This window comes from Athene noctua, chromosome 5 (genome assembly GCF_965140245.1).
Source record: "Athene noctua chromosome 5, bAthNoc1.hap1.1, whole genome shotgun sequence".
NCBI classification, from domain to species: Eukaryota; Metazoa; Chordata; class Aves; order Strigiformes; family Strigidae; genus Athene; species Athene noctua.
The window spans coordinates 47,348,892-47,369,290 of NC_134041.1; the positions used below are offsets into that span (position 1 = coordinate 47,348,892).

The 20,399-nt window shown below is 45.8% G+C and overlaps 1 protein-coding gene across 1 annotated transcript; it reads right to left on the reverse strand.

The window, feature by feature from the left end:
- Positions 1-1,624: 1,624 nt before the first annotated feature.
- On the reverse strand, positions 1,625-19,801 carry DRGX (dorsal root ganglia homeobox). Its single transcript, XM_074908357.1, has 7 exons — positions 19,696-19,801; positions 18,870-19,067; positions 16,071-16,168; positions 15,697-15,798; positions 12,938-13,110; positions 12,487-12,599; positions 1,625-2,442 (listed from the first exon to the last, which is right to left on the reverse strand). Exons 2-7 carry the CDS (start codon positions 18,901-18,903, stop codon positions 2,177-2,179), a joined length of 786 nt encoding a protein of 261 aa, XP_074764458.1. The 5' UTR covers positions 18,904-19,067; positions 19,696-19,801; the 3' UTR covers positions 1,625-2,176.
- Between the last annotated feature and the right edge of the window lie 598 nt (positions 19,802-20,399).

Below are 20,399 nucleotides of genomic sequence, written 5' to 3' on the forward strand. Positions count from 1 at the left end.
GCAAGGTAATTATGTTGAAATGAAGTTGGACCTGCCTCTTTGGAGTAGAATATTTTTTTTAGTCTTTTGGGAGAGGGAGCACAAAAAAACTATGACTGGGAAGATCACTAAGAAAAATTCTCTCTTCTCCAACCACTTCCCACAACAAAGCACACAGCAATTTATTTTATTTTGGTGGAAGAAAAAGCTTGTTGCTGTTGTTTAATCTGAGCCATAATTTGCAGCCAGGGAAGACACCTCCACCTACAGTTCAGTAGAGCAGCTCCTGAAGCTGGAACACAAAGGTGGATCACAGACTACTGCATGTTCTCCCCCTTAATTAGGACAGTCTAGGATTGCCAAAAGAAACACACATGTAGCAAAGGAAAAGCAAAATTACTCCATTTGATGAATGTGGGCCCTGTCAGACTTTTCTTTGTACCTGGATCCAAGGATAGACCCATCAATGCTCTCTCTGATGACGTATGTCCAGAAGACACAAACTCCACCCTGGAGGAATGCCTGGTACTCTTTACTCCTGGAGTGAGGTGTTTGGTGCTGCCAAGCCACCCCCTGAAGACCAGGGCTTTCACCATTTAGATGGGTGCTGACACCAAGCCCTGCTCAGGGAAAGGAAGATGTGCACCAAGGGGGGTGGGAAAGTCCTGCAAACCCCAGAGGAGTCCCAGATTCTGTGAAATTCGTGGGCTGAGATCAGTTAGGTGGGGGAGAGAGATTTTTGCTGCCAATCTTACTCAGGATTGCCTTTCTAAGCACATAGCCAACCTCAGATCCTGTGAGAAGCCACACACAACCCCATGTAAAAGCGTGTGCTCAGTGCATTGCAGGAGGTCCTCAGCACAATATGCAGAATCAGAGCTGACAGGAATCCTTCCACTAGCCTCCACATTACTTGGTCAAGGCTCAGAGCAGTGGTTTCACCCTGTTCTCCAGGGACATCTGTGGACAAGTGTAAGGAGTCTGCAAAAGGCACCTAAGAAAAACAAATCCATGTCACTAAGTTTAAATCTGCATGTACATTTCCCATGAAAAAAATGTGGGGCACCCCAGATGGAAATGCCTGCTCTAGAGCATCAGATATTAGTCTGCTTTGCTTTGGGGAGTTTTGGGTCAGAGATAAAACTGTATTTCCTGAGGCACCAATTTCTCCTTTGCACTGTGCCCACTCTGTAATAATTAAGACATTTTCATATCTAGATTCATTACAAGCCTTCAGTGAATGGAATAATCTGATTTTGGATGGCATAAAGGAATATTCTTCCAAGCTTTATTTTCTCTTTATTAAAAACAAAATATGCAAGCACATATTTGCAGTGTTGCAATGCAGGATTATTTTGTTCTCTAGTCTTTCTTTCCAAGAGAATGATGCTAAAATACCCTCAGCTTTGTGCAGATCTAGACACAACTGCACTCTCCAATAACTAACAGCATTACCATTTGAAGCTATGAATGCTGCTCTGCAGTCATGTGTCCTTTATGTCTAATCCAGGGAATGGCAAGACTAGCAGACTGATGTTCACACAGGGACTAGTGCAAGGATTTTATCCACAGGTAAACTGATCTCAGAAATTTCCCAGTAATCTACTCATGAAAAGTTTCACTTTTGGGGAAAAGGAGAGAGAAAGAAAAAATTCTGAAGAACTTTGTTCTATTTTCTGCTTCTCTTACACCTGGCTTGCCTGGGATAGATTTGACTGAAGTCAAATGCCATCAGAAAACAGCAGGCCAAATTGGTATATACCTGCATATTCCTTCACCTCTGCTGTGCGTGGTGGGGTAAATGATGCCTGGATGCCTCTCCTGCCCCAGACCTTGTATCTGGAAGTGCTGCCCTGCTGCCAGCCCTCCACCTCACACGGGATGGGAAGCTGATGTGTGGGAGCAAGCCAGGATCCTGGGTGTTTCAGTGCCCCTGGTATGTGGAGGGGGGAGCTAAAAACAGTTTCACAAATGTTTCCAAACACAGATAGTGCTGATAAATCAAGGGAATGGACCTACAGCGGTGCAAGAAAAGCAAGGGTGCGTGAAAGGCAGCCAAAGAGGCCACTCAGATTTGCTGGGTCCCTGGTGGCCCCATGACATCCTGCTGGGTCATGGCCACACTGTAGATCACCCTGTGGCAGAGCCCTGGCGGCGGGTCCCTGGCCTCAGCTGAGGGGCCGGTGCCGGTCCGGTCTCATACGCTCTTCTCCCCTTCCATGTGCTCCTTGGCTGGAGAGGGCAGCTTGTCCTGGCTGCTCTCGGGGCCGGGTTTGGTGGGAGGAGTGGGGCTGCTGCTGGTGGTGGGCAGGAGGTTGGCAGACTGGAGCACAGCCTCCGAGTGCTCCCGGGCCTTCATGCGCAGCGCAGCCACGCTGGCGGTGCGGTTGCTTTGGCAGCCGTAGGTGGGCAGGAAGGAGAGGCCCATGGGGTCTGGAACGCAGCACGAGCACAGTGGGCTCCCTGGGGAGGAAGGAGACAAGGCACCATCACTGATAGGGAAGGTCATGGGGACTGTCTGACTGTTCCCTCCATGGTCAATCTGGAGACAGCAGAGATGGGGTTGGAGTCTTGAATGGCAACAATCCCCTCCCCTGTTGACATTTAGTGGGTACGTAGATATTCTCTGGATCAGGGCTAGAAAAGTCAGATCTTGTTCTGCTGAGGCCCACTGTGAAGGATCTTACACTGTGAACAATCCAGGGTGACAAAGAGAGTGAGCGAGGGCAAGCAGAGTCACAAGTAAGCAGTGAAGTTTAGATCACACAATAGATTTCCCCACAACTCGTCCCTTGCTCTCATACCAAGCTGCTGCTCTGTGGCTACTTTCAGTGTGGTGTGCTGAGGTATCCCCTGCCCTATCCCTGCACACTGAAGCCTGATCAATTTGGGCAGTTGCATTTGTTGGGTGAGTGGGGGGGGTCCCATCACTTGTCTATATCTGAAAGATTACTGCAGAGAGAAAGGTCAAAGCATTCTGGTTATTATGCAGGAACTAATGACCTTCTCCTATCTCACTGTAAGATGAGATAGGCTTTTCCTTGGCCAGGCCCCTGTTAACTATTGGCATCATGTCTACGTGCAAGAGTCTGTTCTACCTTCAACCACCTCATGTCTGTGCTGCTTAAGGATGACACCTCAAAGAGAATGGCCTCCAGAAGTGAACCAAGGTCACCTAAAGCTGCTACTGCTGATGTGGCTTAAGAGTCCCATCAGAAGAGACGGGCCAGACCATTGAGACACATGGGCTGTTCCAAGCAGGCAATAAAACACTGGAGAGAGGGTGAAATGGGTATTCCTATCCCTTTAAGCCAAAGGCTCCCTGCAACCCACTGACAGAGGCAGTCCTCACTCCACCAGCTGCCTTCCTGAGCTGGACCAGTGCAGGCTCTTCCTCTGGCTTATTTTAGATAATACTGGGATTTGGGCCAGTTCACAAACAAGCCGACCTGGAAATACAGGTTGACCACTGGGCGGGAACATGTAGTCCATCCAAAAAGTCACCCTGGTACCTAGCTTAGATGCATCTACTGAATGAAAGAGAATGTGTCAGAGGAGTAGGGAGGGGAGGAAGGGTGGGATGGCTGACCTGCTACTTTAATTTGCTCTCTGGTGAGAAACTTGGGTGACAGCACTTTTCTAGGGGTCTCAGAGGCCACACAAATTACACATCCTCTTCTACACCCCTGGAAATAGCCTGTCCTTTGCTGATATGCTATCTCCCAACAAGAAACAAACTGGCCACGCACATCTTGACACAATGCAATGTCTTCCTCTGATCTTTCCAAGCCAAGGACTTGCTTTAATTTCTGTAGTTAATATTTGAGTTAAATGGCTCATGACTAAGTGATGGAACTAATAACCTGCAGGGAGCAGGTAGTCTTTCTTTTTACATTTCTGCTCTTGGTAGCAATGGGTCAGCATCCATCTGCTAGGGATGAAGGCAGACAGTTGTTTGTTTTTAGGATGTTGGCAAGACTTCTCCAGAGCAATTGTCAGAGATTAGCAGCTTGCAGGTAACATTGAGGAAAAAGTACTGTTTGTATTTAAAAAAAAAACCAGAATCTGCAAGGGACAAGTTATTAATGCAACTGGAAAAATTTTTTTCCTTGTAATACTCCTCTGATAGAGCATAAGATCAGCAGACCAACATTTCCATGGGTCCAGGCATTAAAATGAATTACACAAACAAGTTTTAATACTTAACTAATATCCTCAATTTTTTGCTTTTATCACTAGGAAGTTTGATTTTAAATTCTGTGGCTGCTTTGAGCAGGTCAGAAGGAGGGTTTATAACAAAATTGATTCACTAGCACAAATTACAGTTTTTGTTGCCACCAAACACTCTCATAACATCATTTTTTGCTCTGTTGAATTGCAGTCACTTGTGGGGTGCTGGACAGCCACTGTTCAACCAAGAGGGAAGAGAGGAAGATCAGTACTTCAGAGTTCCTACAGACTGAAGCAGGTCTTTAGCTGCAGAAGCCACACAGAAATCTGTTTTTCACTAGTATTAAGCCCCACTATCTTAAGGTTCAGCTTTGAAATGGGGAAGCATGGAGGCCTGCTTGTGCATAAGCTGTCTTTGCAATGCTGCTTTCTAACACAGAGACTTTCAGATGCAGCTGTTCAGCTCCCAGGCTGAGGGGAGGCCTGGCCCAGCTGTGGTACCTAACACAGGGCTGAGCACAGACACTGTCTGCTTAGTGGGAGGTGGGGAGAAGTGGAAAAGAGTCTTCCCCTTTTCAAAAGAGCAGGAATCAGCACCATCCCCTAAGAATAATTTTCATTCCATTGTTAGAGAGGGATAAAATATTTATCAGTCTTCAGTACGAATCTAAGCGCCTTGCTTAATAATTAGACCTGATATTACCTAGTGGCTCTGCAACCTGAGGGTGCAGCTACCTATGGTGGAAACTAGGACATTTCTAGCAATAATTCACCCAGAAACCATTCTTTTCATTTTCACTGAGGTTAAAGCTCTTGCAAACAACAGCTCACACCCAAAAAAAAGTAAAGTAACCAGTGTCAGTTGCTCCAGGGTCCAACTAGAATACAGGAGAGTAGGATTCAGCCCTGTTTCTTTTAATGTAGGTTGTAAGGAAGGTTAAATCTACCTTACAATTGCCTGTGTATGTAGCTTGCAAGTCCAGTGAAATCTATCATAATTTGCGGGAACAAAAGCCAAGACAAACTATGGGAGACTCAGCAGCCCAAGGTCTGCACCTGCCCGTCAGTCAGCCAACGATGGACAGGGATGTGACTTTCACCAAGAAAGAGGCATCCACATATAGCAGACATCAGTGGTTTTTACATCTTATTGCAGTAACCCTGAGTCCACAGTGGGGAAGGGAGGAATTGTTCCTACTGATTTTTGGATCCTCAGAGGAATTTAGGCACCTAGCTCCCATCAAAATCAGTGAGGTGTTAGCCCTAGATCTTGATTCAGTTTCCGCTAACATCTATGACAGTCTGATATTACTTTAATGGGATTTGGATCAAGTTGCTACAATACAGACAGGGTATGGTTTTCTTTCTTTCAGGAACTTACTGCCTTCTGCACGCAAAATTAAAATACACAATTAGATTTCCATTAACTTACAGCAAATTCTGCTGAATTGATCTGAACCTCCTTGTATTCCTATATGAGATCATACTTTAAATGCTCAGCCTGAACATAAATACTTAATGTAATAAATACAGTCTGAAATATTTGATCCACTTGGCAGTTTAATTGATCTACTACAGAGACTGACAGGAAAAATTAAATTTGTTCTGTCTTGTCTCTGCCAACATCACATTTCAATTGAAACGATATTTGTTCTACAATTTTGGTTGCGGACCCTTTTGTGTAGTAACAAGGTTCAGTTTCAGATGAGAATAGTGGGGTGGGAGCAGAGCCCATATTGTTACATAAGTATTTAAAATATATATTTAGTATTTGAACTCAACAGTTTAAAGAATTTAATAGATAGCCCTTCCAAAAGACAAAACCCAAATTCCTTTCCTCTTTCAGTATTTGTGCATATCAGCATTTGATGTGGACAGCTGAACAGCAACCTGACATGGAATGAAGTGAGGAAAAATTCCTGTTTAAAATCCTCACCTGTCAATGCATGCTGTTTAGTTTTCAGATAAAATATGCTTCATTAATATTTTTTTCTTCTGATAGTAGTCACTTCGGTTTGCTTGAGCTCTAAATCCTCATAAACTCTGAAATCACTTTCACAGGGGTTGGAAGGTCAACAACAACCTTGAGTTCACAGTGTCGTTTACCAGTGAGAGTTGATTCAAAGAGAGCTTCCTCTTGCTCTTCATACATGACACCAACACTCTATCTATTAAAGCCTGAGGCACAAGCAGGAAAAACAAAAGCATCTTTATCCAAACCTCCTTGAGCTCTGAATCAGGAGGGTCAGAAGAACAAGAAAGCCATGATCTTAAAGCAGAGGCGCCAGATGCTCCCAGTATAATTTAGGGTAGCCTCAAGGCTGCTGAATTTGTGCTAGATTGTTCCTTCTTCTAGTGCCTAAGCTGGTTAAGTGTGGAAGGCACCCTGTGCTGCCCAGAGGCTGGAAGAGCCCTTCAGAGCTGACAGCAGAGCCCAGATGTTGTAAGTTCACATCTCCTTGGCATGTGAACCACATACGCCCAATGCAAAAAAACAAAGAGCTGATGATCTGGCCCAGTTGCTCTAGCAGGAGCCTTTTTGTGTAAATAACTTGACACTGGAACAAGGTGATTTCATCCTCCTTTATTGTGCCATTAGTACTGTTGCAAAAAAAATAATTCAGAAGACAGGGCCTTGCCTGTTTGGATAGGAAATCTGTCGGCAAAGCCCTCAAGAACTGGGAGAACAGAACAAGCCCTTTGAATACTGTCAGCTCAGCATTTACCACTCTTCCCTTACACATCAAAAACATGATCCAACCCTAAATCCTACTGACTTGTGTCACTCCAGGAGGGGTCAATAGGAACTCCTGCCCAGCTAAGGTCCACTAACCTAATCACGACTTGTCCTGGAGGAACAGCCATTTCCTTACCATGGCTCTTAGGGCTCCTAGTATCTGCATATTCCCAAATATTTGTGATAAAGACCAAAAAAAATCTACTTGTGAGGTAGAGCAGTGCTAGACTCAGGGACCTGTGATACAGGAATCAAAGGAATTTACTTAAGGTCTCTTCATCTGCAGCAAACTTAAGAAATGTTTTAAATTCTCTAAAGTCACAGTGGCAGGTAAACTGGGGAAAATGCCATACAGAACCCACTTGATATATTTGCTCTATTACATCAGAAAAGTCAGTAAATCCATAATCAAGAATGACAGAGAAAATAAAGGACCCCAAGAGTTTTGATTCCCGTTCCCCAGTCTTAGGGTAAGCAGTGGTGCTTCACTTCAGTAAACACTAGTTCAAGGGCAAGTTAGGTCCTTGAACACTTCTTTTTCAGTCTTGGCAATGGAAATTGCACAATGGAATCAGGCAAATTCTCTTCATCTTTCCATAATAGAAATTGAAATGTAATTGATGGGCACTTCTAGTTGTGTATTTTTTCCTGGATACTGCAATTAGGCTCCCTAATAGGAACAACAGCAACCACAGCAGCAACAAACCATAAAAGAGCCTAATCAATGGTGCCCTGGAATATCCACTTTGATGTGCATAATGCAGTCCTGCTTCTCTATCAGTGGTGTGGAGGTGCCGTGAAACCAACTGAGATATAACTTGCACAGAGCAAGAGCTGTGGGTGAATTATGAAAGTAATTCCCTGGCAAGTGTAATTATTTCTCTCCTCATACACTGCACTCATCACGGGGTCTGGGGAAATTTCAGTGGAATGTAACCGACACACTCTTGGCCTCAGCCACCAGAATGGTAGAACACTTCCGCTAAAAAACGGAGATTTTTGTTTACACCCATTAATAACATCTTCTACATTAATGAATTGCATTCATGCTGTCATCCATTAAGAACGTACTTTGAGGTCTCTCTCTGCACAGAACACTAGCTTCTCCTGATGACTCTTGTTATACAGCCCATAAATAAAACAAGTATTTTCCCCTCATATTTGAGGTCTGCAATTAAGTCTACTAAATGGACTGCAGATGCATGGTTTACTGTAAGTGATTCATCTTGGAAGATCATGAAAACATCCAAGTCACCACAATGAAGTAACATAGTTGTCAAATTAGGACAATTTCAGAGAGTAACGAACACCAGAAATTTCATCTATGTGAGCCAACCTTCTTCTTGACTATAGCCAGTGGTGAAGAACTAAAACCCTGAAGTAGGAAACCATATATACCACAGAAATTATGATCTTATGCTAATTTTTCAAATGAGAAACTGTATTTCCTGAAAGAATAGTACATAGTGAGGTGATATGGAAATTAACAGATGCTTGCTACTAAGTACAGCCTCTGATGTGCTAAACTTCAGAGAGAGAATTCACCTAAAGAAAGGAAAAAGTCTGTTGTATTACTGAATAGAGAATATTTGATAGAAACAGGGAAAAACTGTCCTGTGATAATATATTCTTCTTTTGAACAGTCTATGCTCTGAATTACAGTTCTGATTGCTATTGTATAGCTGACCTGCTTTCTTCATAGAACATCCTGTGGTGGCAATACCATCCCTCTGAGGAAAAAAAAAAAAAAATCTCAGAGACAGCAGGGTTCATGGAGCATAGTGGTTAGGGAGAATAGCTTTCTTGTCATTCATCAGAGCAGATCTAGCCTCATGTTCCAACGATATCCTTCATTTATCTAGAAGTGGCACATGCGGGGTTCAGATGAGAGCTGCCTGTTGCAGAGCATGAGGCAAGTCTACAGTTCGCTGCACGGTCTTTCCGAAAGCAAAGTTGCAGGCTGAGTCCCTGCTCCTTGTCTCTACTAGAGATTTCTTGTCTCTACTAGACCAACTTCATCATCAACTATTACATCCTTATACTACAAATTAGATCCAGAAACTATGTGCCCCAGACACTTTATGCAGCCTTGGAAATCTGGGTCTGGAGCCAAGCAATCAAAGGCAGAGAAAGAGAGAGAGAGGTATTAGTTTCTTTACAGAACTCTCAGATGGCAGAGTGAAAATGGTCCCTTAGAGCATAAAATAATTATTAATTAGTTACATCACCATCATCACTTGTTATTCACTGTACTGATTTTAATTGTCTCCTTCTAAAGCATTGGTCAATTATTACTCACTGACACCAACAATGTGTTGGCTCACAAGCCCAACAAAACACGTCTTGTCTCCTCAAAAGAATAAGAAAACAACCTAGACTTCCCTGTAGTATCTGATGTCTGAGAGTGCCCATTTGTCTGCAGGCAGCTTTTACAGCCTTACTGAAGAATATGATTCCCTTTACTGGCCAGGATTATTCTCCCAATGGTGGGAATATATATCTGTGTATGGGATCCACATAGAGGAGCTGCATTTAATTTGATATTTGCATAGAAGAAAGCAGGGTTATGCATCCATTGGTAGTGAAATCGTGCTCTGATTCTGGAGCAACTATTTTGCTTTCAAGAGCACAGAGAATTCCTGGTAGTTTCAAGAATGGTCGGCATGAGAGAGGTACCAGGAAGAGCTCGTGATCATTGCACTCTTCAGTGAAATTTGCAAAATCTTGGAAAACCTTACTACTTGTTGAATTTCTCCTTTTCCAAGTAATCCAAAAATGATACAGCTCAGAATTTTATGCCCTGTTCTGAATTTGATGGGATTTCATGTGGCATAAAGTCCTATGCCCTCAGAATCACTGTGGCAGACTCCTGTCAGCATTTCTGCTGCAAAATGCAACTAGATTTTCGAGGGAGACGCTTAGGTCACTTTATTAAGACACATAAGGACACAGACTAATGCCCACCTAAATGTAGGGTTAGTTCTCCTTTGACAGGCCTGAGGTATGCAAAACAGCTCCTAGCTCAGTGGGGGAAATGAGAAGGGAAAGTCAAACAAATTGAATTGAACAAGATGAAGAACATCATATAAAGATTTTGTGAACACTCCCTGTCCTTTCCTTCCTTTCCACAACCATTATCTCTTTCTTCAGGCTGACACGTGAGCTTGGTTCTGTTCTCAAATACATTGGTTTAAACAAACCATCATTCACCTGGTGTTTCCATACCACAGAAAAACAAAACATGAGTGAATCAGGTCCACTCAGAACCCCTAGAGATCGCCCTGTTCATCATTGCCAATTAATGAGACTGAAGCTCAAGGTCTGCTGTGCACAGCCCCTGCCCAAGCCCAGATGAATTGCTCTTGAAGAAACAGGGAAAGAGGAACTTGTGGAGATGAGTGGAGGAAAGAGGAGACAATAATCCATATATAAATACCACAAGAAAGATGCTACAATTATTCCCTGCTTGTATAAATCAAATTTGCCACCTTATAGAACAGCAAATTCTTCTCCCTTAACCTCAAAGCCAAAATTTGACATTACTGAGACCTAGCTGCAGAAGAAAAAGATCTCCCCTGAAAGCAGCAGTTCAGTCTACCAGTTCCTTGCAAGTATAACAATATGCTGACTGGCATAGGCAGCTCCACAAAGCTCTTGGTAAGCAGATATGCAGATATTCAAATCTGTAACTGGATTTCTTAAAATCAAAATATACTACATTATCTCAGTCCCCTTGCATGTATCTGGAGATTGCTAGTGCCAGGGAGGAAATACAAATGGGGCACCTCAGCAATGAACTACACATGTAGCTGACAACATTCATCAAGAGAATATGCATGCATCTGACAACTGACCATCCCTATACAAATGATAAAAAAATCTGTATTTACATTTGGGACCAATTTTTCAGGGACACTGCCTCTTAGCCTGAGCAACTGACTATCTAATAAGTATTTCTGCAAGAGATTCAGGAATAGGATTTTTCCTGCCCTTAGGTTGTAAAACTGCTATCAAACAAAAAGGAGCAAAATATTAATTTCTCAATTTAGTGGCTGAGCTGTAAAAACCCAGAAAATATTATCTGGAACTCTTTCAAATAAATAACACTTTACAAAATCCTCATTACTTTTTTTTCATTCATTTTTATTGGCTTTTGTTAATTGGGGTTATTTTTCCTAAAATTTACCTGCTTTTAAACATGAAACAAATGAGAAAAATGTATTGATGCATTTAATCTTGAAAAGGCTTAAATGCAAATTTTAAGAAAAAAAATAAAATCCTTTGCTTCCATCCAAAATAATTCACCGAACACAGCCCCATTTCCACACCTTTCAACCTGCCCACCACTAGTTATCAACTTTTTTGCCTTAAGAATCTCACCTGTATCCAAAATTCCCTGCCCTAAGACTTCACAGTCACAGGGTGGAGAGATCAAGAGGATTCATGCAGTCCAACAGCCTCTGTCCACTTACAGGGTTTAGGCTGACAATCATCCTTGAAGTTTTAGGGTTCACATCACACCTGTGTGGCTTTTCTTGATTCAAAATCATAGGTCCTAGACCTATCAAAACAGCAGTAGCTGTATGGTGTGTCTGGCTTCAGCTTTTTTTGAAAGACAGGAGGAAAAGGAGAAAAGTAAACAGGACACTGGAGTTAATGCAAAACTCAGCAGTTCCAATCATTTGCTTCGGGAATATATCTTGGCAATGCTGATTTAACTAGAAATACAAAGAGCATGAGGTATGCCAGAGAACATAGTGAGAGGTATTAGAGGACATTCATGTTCATAGTGGAGGGTCTTAAACTGGGAAACTTTCCTCACAAATTATTGTACCACATTGGAGCACAGAGTAAATGTATGTGCCACTTTGTGCTTGGCAGTGCTATGAAGCTTTACATCTTATAAATCTATAAATTGAATTCATCCTGCTTACACCCTTAGTCTTATAAATTGTTAGACTAGGAACAGCTAATGGATCAGCTGGTGATTTATTTTTAAAAGATGCATACTGCTGCTTTTTGGGAACTGAAAGGGATACGGACACTGGATGTACCCTTCCTGAAGCCTAAGTCCCAGGTAATGAGGAATTACTTTGTATCCTCCCCCGTCCCCGTGCACGCGCTTTATTCAAGTTCTCAGAGGGGACCTACTGTTCAAGAAGAGAAAGGTCTGGCATTGTGCAGAGATGCACTGCAAAGGAAACCGCATGCAAAGAGCGGATGAAGCATCAGTAACTGTGCCAGATAATGTATAATGCAAAAGGATGTGTATAACTAATTTATTAGTATAAATCCAACTCTTCAAAAAAAGCATATGCAAAGAAAACTCTAAAGGAGCAAAGCGTACCTGCCTTGCTCCTTGAGACAAACCCTGAGCTCACTAAAGCTGTCTGAGTAAAGTGAAGAATCTCCACCACAAATGATGTTACAGCTTACAAGAGACTCACTTCTGTACCTGCAGCATCAGTCTGTGCAATCACTGCCAATCATAACAGAGGGAAGGATCCATCATTTCCCAAAGGCTTCCCCACTGCCTCAAGTGCTTAGCTTGAAAGACCCGCTCTTTGACCTTATCCAAGAAGTTAAACAAAGTCACTTACCTTTTAGAGAGGCAACATGGGATAAAGCTTGTGCATAGGTGGCTGTGTTGAGAAGAGTCCCCGGCAGGCAGGAAGGGAAGAAAGGTCCTGTAGGACCCACTGCTCGACTCAGGCTGATGAAGAAGAAAAACCAACTTCCTTACAAAACCAGAACTAACTGATTCCAAAGACAGCATTTGTGCATGCACACAAACACGCTGGTGTCTTAACATCCAACTAGATGGGACCAAACCCAAGTTACATCAGCCTCCCACAGACACCAGCTTCTTCGCATCTCCACAGGGAGCAGCGAGTTGCACAAGAGACAGCTCATCTTCTAATGATCTGGTCTCTACATGAAGATGATGCTGTGTAGGCAAGGGTTAGCAGCAGGCAAATTTGTATCTATGTACACACATATGATGCATGTTTGCCCCAAAGAGAGGCAGTTGATAACATGTATTACTCCTACCTCTGCTGGATCTCCAGACCCTCTTTTTTATTCCTGGTTTGATCTGCTGGAGAAGGAGAATTTAAATTCCTCGCAGGAGGCGCCACCTCAGCCATTGTTTCCTTAGAACCCTCTTGGTCAGAAGCACCCCTCTCTGTTTTCCTCCATTTAGCTCTTCGGTTTTGGAACCACACCTGGAGCGGAAGGGCAATCCAGTCTGAATACTGTGTTTAGCCAAATGTTAAGCAAGGAAATTGTAAATTATTACTCTAGTGAAATGAGTCATTTAGAAGCTTGGCTAAAACTTTCTCTTATTTTATGTCCCCATTGTTTTAGTTGAGCTTTAGGATTACATTTGTGTCATCTGGAATATTTCTGTGTCTGGAAAACAAGCCAGACTTGGAAGTCTAAAGACATTCCAAAGACATGTTAAAAATAAATTTTTTGTTAAAATATTTTGATGTTACTGTACCAGTTAGCAAAACACTTAAACACAAGCTTGCCTTTATGCTCACATTTAATTCTCACTGACCTCTATGTTTTAACACATCCAAATCCTTTTGTGTAGGGATGGACTTAAATACATATATAAGCACTCTTACAAAACCATATGTAAGTCTTTAAATGAGCTGCTGCTAGAAACAGGGAGGTCAGAAATGAAAAGGTATGTATTAGGCCATCTTATCCAGCCTATTTCCTGAAGAGGACTGATACTTGCTGTTATTCCACTGATGTATTTGTCCAGTCTGCATTCAGAGAACTCAAAAGGTGGTAGGTACTAATTCTGGAATATCATTCTGCAGTTTAATACACAGCAGTTTCCAAAACATTTTTTTCCCTGTAATGCAATCAAATATGCATATTCTTGATTTTACCCCCTGACTTTTAGTCCAAACACTTTTTTTTTTTTTTTTTAAACATTTACCCTGGAGCTGATGCTCTGAAAGGACTTTATTTGAGGTGGAAAATGCCAAGGCTCTCTTGAGGTCAGGAAATCCACATTTTAATACATGACTTCAAGTATAGGCAAGATTGTTATTATTATTATTATTATTCTCCTCCTACAACTCCATTTTAGTTAGCTGCCTTTTAATTGCATGTATCAGCAAACGTTGAATAATGATTTTATCTATATTCTAAATTTAGAGCAGTTAAATGCAAAGCAAAATGCAGACACTTTCTTGTGTCTTAATTGAATGAAGGTCACAGCTATAACAACATTTAATTGAGCTATTTTTCATTATCATATTTTAATGACTTTGCACTGACAGTTCGCCTGCTTCTGAGGAAAGAGCATGATGAAGTCGTTTATTTCCCTATTTAGTTATTGTTTGACAACATCATCTTCGATTAAGACTCTGCTTTATAGCACATTAATCATATTTGAATGAGCAAGGGGTATAAATGTAAACACATCTCCCATCCTCTGTGTTTCCCCATGTCCCTGCATGAAAGCAGGCTAAACAAATGCTTGCATCTATTGTCTGTTTGCATAATAGCCAACAACAAGGCTAAACACCAGTCCTCAGCAATCTAATTGTCACCACCCCTATCTCACCCTTGCACCTTTCAGGAAGAAGTTATGATCTTCCACTTCTGAATGCTCAATAATTGTCCCATTTATCTCAATTTGCAGTTCAGTCTTTAGGCACCAATAGCCAAAATGGCATTTTTTTTTAAGCCAGTACCTACAATGCAGTGGCAAAAGGGGATTTTCATTTCCAAATAATAATCAGTTTAATTTGCCCGCATATGACCAATGATTCATGTTCAGATTTAATAATCAGGATCGCATAATCTGATTATAGGAGAAATAATTTGTTTACAATCCCCAATTTACTGCGGTGAATTCCATTATCTCTCTTCAGCCATTGGGTTTTAAGAGATACTAACATGACCCTAGGGAACAAAAGGCAAGCTATTATATTTCCTACAATTAGATCTTTGCATAGTCTTAACCCCAAGCACCTAAATAAAAAAAAATAAAATACAGAAACAGCATGCAGAAAAGCCCCATAAATAAAATGAATACATAATCGTGTTCAAAAAATGGTTTGCATCTGTGGTGGATGCCTGCAGAGTTATAGGGATCCATCTCTGGCAACTGCAGGACTGCTGTTCTTAGCAGAGTTTGTAGACACACAAAGTTAATCCCTGGGTGTGGAAAAACAAACACTTGGATAAAAAAGAAAAAATAGAAAAAAAAAAAAAAAAAAGTGGTGGAAAAGAAGCAAGAAAGGAAGGGGTGGAAAAGAGAGTAATTGTGGCCAGTGGTATTTACTGGATCATATTAAAGGTGTGGGAATTTCTCTGCAGGCTCTTTAGCAGTCTAAATTAAGTGTTCAGAAAGAAGGCGAAAGGGAGAAAAGTTGAAGAGGTGCAGATTTCTTCTTGGCAGCTGGGCTCCCTGCAGTTGACTAACCCCATAGCTTGACAGTGGTCATAGTTTCTTTGGAGAATCACGTCTCAGCTCTTTTCTCCACACACACCCCCTCCAAAAGCAAGGAAATGGATGTGCATTGATGTAATTTAGTACCTTGGAGACGCGGACAAATTAGTGTAGAACATTATCACTAGTTAATTATGAATGACCGATTAATCAACCTAATCTAATATTCCACATTATGTTGATGTTATTAAAGTGCATCATGAAAATGACAGATCGTCTTCATTTGCGTTCTTTGGCCAAATGTGCACTCTGCAGTCATGATGTCAAAAAAAAAAAAAAAAGTTTGCCAGTTTGAATACCCAAGAGTTAAATAATTCCCCAGAATGTTTACCTGCACCCTGGCTTCTGTGAGGTTGATTTTCATAGCCAGTTCTTCCCTGGTGAACACATCGGGGTAGTGGGTCTGAGCAAAAACGGCTTCCAGTGCCTCGAGCTGGCGGGGGGGGAGGAAAGCAGACATCTGTCAGGGGCAGGGCACGGCGCGGAGCGCAGAACGGGCCGGGGCTGCCCCCTCGGGGGGCGTCTGACCGGCTGCCCCAGGGAGGCTCCTGCGAGGGATGGGGAAAGAGGGACCGGGCAGGCGGCAATCGGGGTGTAGGGCGGGCCGGCGGGGGGCAGACGGGGGGCAGGCAAGGGGGCAGACAGGGGGCAGGCAGGGGGGCAGTCGGGGTGCGGGTCAGGGGTCAGAGAGGAGCAGACTCCTACCTGCTGCAGGGTGAAGGTGGTGCGGTTGCGGCGCTGCTTCCTTCGCAGGAACCCGTCGTCGAAGTCGCCGGCGGAGTGACCTCCGAAGGGGGCCGCGCCTGCGGGCGGAGAGCCGCGTTAGGGGCCACCGCGGCGGGGCCGGCGGCTGGGAGCCGTTGTGGAGCGGAACGCAGCGGGCGGGGAGCGCTGCCCCGTCTCCGCGGGCGCGGAGCCCCGAGCACCGCGGGAGCGGCCCGAGCAGCGGGTGCCCCACCGGGCTGTGGGGTCCTGCCGGCACCGGCAGGTCCTGCCGACCTGAGCTCACCCTGCCACGGCGTCTTTTTAGGGTGGTGTGTGATTTAAAAGGACAAGGAGACGAGGCTTGGACCTAGGCGTGGGGACGGGAGCTGGAGCTCTCAGAAGCCGTGCCTGTCTGCCGGGAGAGCAAGGGGAAGCTCCCGTGCCTGGAGGGAGCAGGACTGGGGCCGTTGGCAGGTTTCTCCCCGCACTCCCACACACCCTCCGAGCAGCCCCCCGTGTGCTCACCCTTATCCCTGGAGGCAAACGGCCAACACGGGCACGGGCCTTCGTACAGCGCCGAGCACCGGGGCGGCCGGAGCGTGCCTGGGGCTCAGCCACGACTGAACCACCGGGACTCAGCAGTGGGGCTGGAGTTCGAGGGGCCCGAGGGGGATACTGGGGCACTGGGAGTTTGTCCGTGGCTGGAGGACGGGAGAGGGCTGACGGCCCACCGGGATGCAAACCACCTTCCGTGGAGCAGACGCCAGCCTTCGCGGCTCCCCCGCTTACATATAACCCGTGCCCTGGCTCAAATGCTTTGCTCCCTTCCTGTTCGCTGATAAAACAGGATAGAACAAACCAAACCAAAAAAAAAAAAAAAAACCAAACAAAAAAAACCTAAACCAAAACAACAAAAAACACGGAACTTGAAAGCACCCAAAGCCACAGAAGCGTTGCCGAGTGTCTCCGGGACTCGGGTCGCAGACCCGCCCGGTGCAGCGGCCCGGCCCGGGCCGGACCTGCCTCGGGGCACCGGGGCTGGAGGTCGCCGCTCATCTTGCAACATCATTTGGAAGACAAACACGGCCCCCAGCCCCCTCTTTGCAGTGACGAACGACTCGCTGCGGCCCTGGGAGATGCTCATCAGAGAATAAAATACTGTCCTGGTGAGTCCAGAGCCCGATCGCTTCCCTCTGACACCGCAGGGCCTCCCAGTGTGACCATACCCACCCGAAACTCCGGCCGAAAAGGGCTTTTCTGTTGCCGCTTCTTCGGTTTGGTGGTGGGTGGGTAATAAGGTTTTTTGGGACAGGTGGAAGTGTATTTTTTTTTTTTTTCACTTGGGCTGTTCTACGCTGTTTTCATCCTTTTAGCAGAGCAGACTGGCCGCCCGACCTCCGCCGGGAGGCGAGAGGCCAGTCCCGGCACGGCCCCCTCCCCTCCGTCCGCAGGCCCCTTGGCCGGGAGAGGCTGCGGCTCGCCGGGGCCGTTCCCCGGCTCGGGCCGCCGAAACCAGCCCCAACTGACACTGGAGAAACAAACAAACAAACAAGAGCGTTTCCAAAGCCGTCTGCCAAAACCTAACGAACAAAGCCGCACCGGCGCTCGGTGGCACTGGCAGGCGACCTTGGGGCAGGCTGGCGGGGCACGGAGGAGCCCCTGCCCGGCCCGGCCCTGCCCAGCCCGGCCCCCCCGGCCGGGACGGAGACAACTTTGGGGAGCGAATTTTCCGGCCGCCGATGCGCAGACCGGCTTGGGTCCGCTGGCCCTGGGCCAGCCGCGCTTAGAAGGGAGGATGACCCTTCCCCGGAGGAGGATGAAACCGCTAGACCACCTCTTCCTGGCAGCGCTGCAGCGGGGAAAGCCCCTCGCTGCCGGGTGATGCCCGTGCAAGGAGCGGGCTGGGCGGTCGGGGGGAATTTACGGGGCCGGGCCGCCTGCCCCGCCGTGCAGCCGCGGCGAGTGCCAGCAGTGCCCGGGCACGGCAGGACAGCCCGCCCGGAGCTGAAGTTGCGCGGCCGAGGCTCCGGGGATGCTCTCCGCGCTACGAGCGCCGGCGGAGGGAGCGGTGCAGAGGTCCCTGGACATTATGCGGGGGTGACACGAGGAAATCCCGAAGGCTGCCGTATTTTTTTTAAAAGGAAACAAACAAAAAAATAAACAAACCCCTCTGATCAACAATACAAAGAAAATATCCTCCCTAATATTTATTTTTCGCTTTTTTTTTTTTTTTTTCCCAGTCGTGCGCCGTCTTCCCCCATCCTCCCTCAGAATGTTTGTAAAATAGCATTAAAGATTTATGCGGTCCCTTTGGCTGGAGGGAGGAGGCGTGACCACGTCCTGAAAGTGTCCCGATTACAGCCATGACACCAACATCTGTGCTGGGAGGGAAGAAAAGCATCTCTTTCGTAGCCTGAGGCTCAACTGCGGGATCGCTATCCACAGAGGGGAGGCAGGTGGCAAAATGACGGGGGTGGGGGTGTTAAAACAAGGCCTTTCCAACAGGAATCAAATTAAAAAAAAAAAAAAAAATCATGCAATCTTTCTTTCCATCCTGTGACAAGAGGGGAAAGCTGGCCACGGGGAGGGGGAATAGGGTTGCGTTTTCTCAAGGAGAAAGACGATGCGCCTTTATAGCTAGCTGTCTCTATAGATCTGCATCTTAGCACATATCTGTACCCCGACAGTCTTGGAGCAAGTCAGACCACAGTTTTTCCCTCCGTCCCCAGCGCACTCCCGCCCCCACGCCCCTCGAAGTTCAGCTCTTGTACTTACACATCTCTGTGCGACAACACTCACCCTCTAGCTGCGGGGGGCAGTGGAAGTAGAACATGGCCCCGCGGCTGGGTGGGCGCCCGCTGCTCGCCGCTGCGAGGCCGACGGCGGCCGGGGCCGGGGCCGGGGCCAGCCCGCGGGGCGCGGGGCTTCCGCGCACCCCCCGCGCACCAGCTCCCCAGCCGGGCACCGCCACGCACCGCCGAGGCGTCTCCTGCCGACCTGAAGACAGAGAGAGAGAGAGGGAAAGAACAGAATAGGTGAATAAGCAGAAGAAAACACCTAGAGAAACTCACTGGTAATCCTAGATACGACCCCAGAGGAAGCAGAGAAAGTAGTGTCTAACCCTGTGCAACGAACTGAAAAAGCCAAAGGCAGAAAACTCTGTGGTAGGTGCACAGTCATCAGAATCAGTAAAACTTTGTGGCTTCTCTTTGCTTTTTTTGTTTTGTTGTTTTGGTGTTGGTTTCGGGTTTCCCCCCCCCCCCCCCCCCCTCGAATAGTAGATTATCTATCTCTTGCACTTCTATCTATCTCTCTATCTCCATCCATTCATTCATTCATTCATTCATCTATCTATCTCGAATATTCCTTCCCAGAGCAAATAATTACATAAAGAAAAAAAAAATGCTTATAGCTAAGAATGAACCGTTTAAAAAAATTGTAAATTACTCTGCCTAAACAAAACAGCAATAAAAGCTAAAAGCTGTCTTCTTTTTAAAGCATCCAACACACTGGGAGCTGTGTTCAGGTTGGAAGTCAACGTCCTCGGCAAGGAAAAAAATCGACTCAAATTTATACGCAGTCATATTAAAAAATCCACAAGGCAAATAAAAATAGTAATCCATACCTAAACCGAACAGAAGTAAAAACCAGCAGTAAGGTTTGGGGGTATTTTGCACTGGAATAAGGCGCTGTGAGTTGTTGGCTGCAGAGACAGAAGGGCTCTGTGGAGTTCTGGAAGTGGCCAGATGTCTTTATATCTGTCTACAGCATGCTCTGCCTCTCAGCACTTGCCTTTATAATCTCACGCATAATTGGCCTTAATCTGATTATTTCCAGCGCTGTCTACAGTGAGTAACTTGGATAGGTCTATTGGGCCCTACAAATGGCCCACGTGGTGTGCAGAGCAGGGGGAAAAAAAAAAAAAAAAAAAGAAAAAAAAAAAAAAAGAAGATGAAAAGAAAAACCCCGTCATTTCTCAGCAAACACCAGGAATGTGAACAGCAGCAACAAAATCCCATTATTTTCTGAGCGTTGGCGCTCCGGGGCTCGGTGGCCCTCGACGACCCCCCGCGCCACCCTGCTCCGGGGTGCCCCGGTCTGCGGGGCCGGGGGGGCCCCTCCGCGCTGCGCCGTGCCGTGCCTTGCCGTGCCGTGCCGTGCCTTGCCGTGCCGTGCCGTGCCGCGCCGTGCCGTGCCGGGAGAGCCCTGCCCCGCCGCCTGGACCCCGCCGCTGACAAAGCGCCGGCTAATTGCCGCCGGATGGGTTTTGGGGGGCCGCTCTGCACGCGCCTTGCCTTTCCAAGCGATCGTACCACGTCAAAGTTTGAT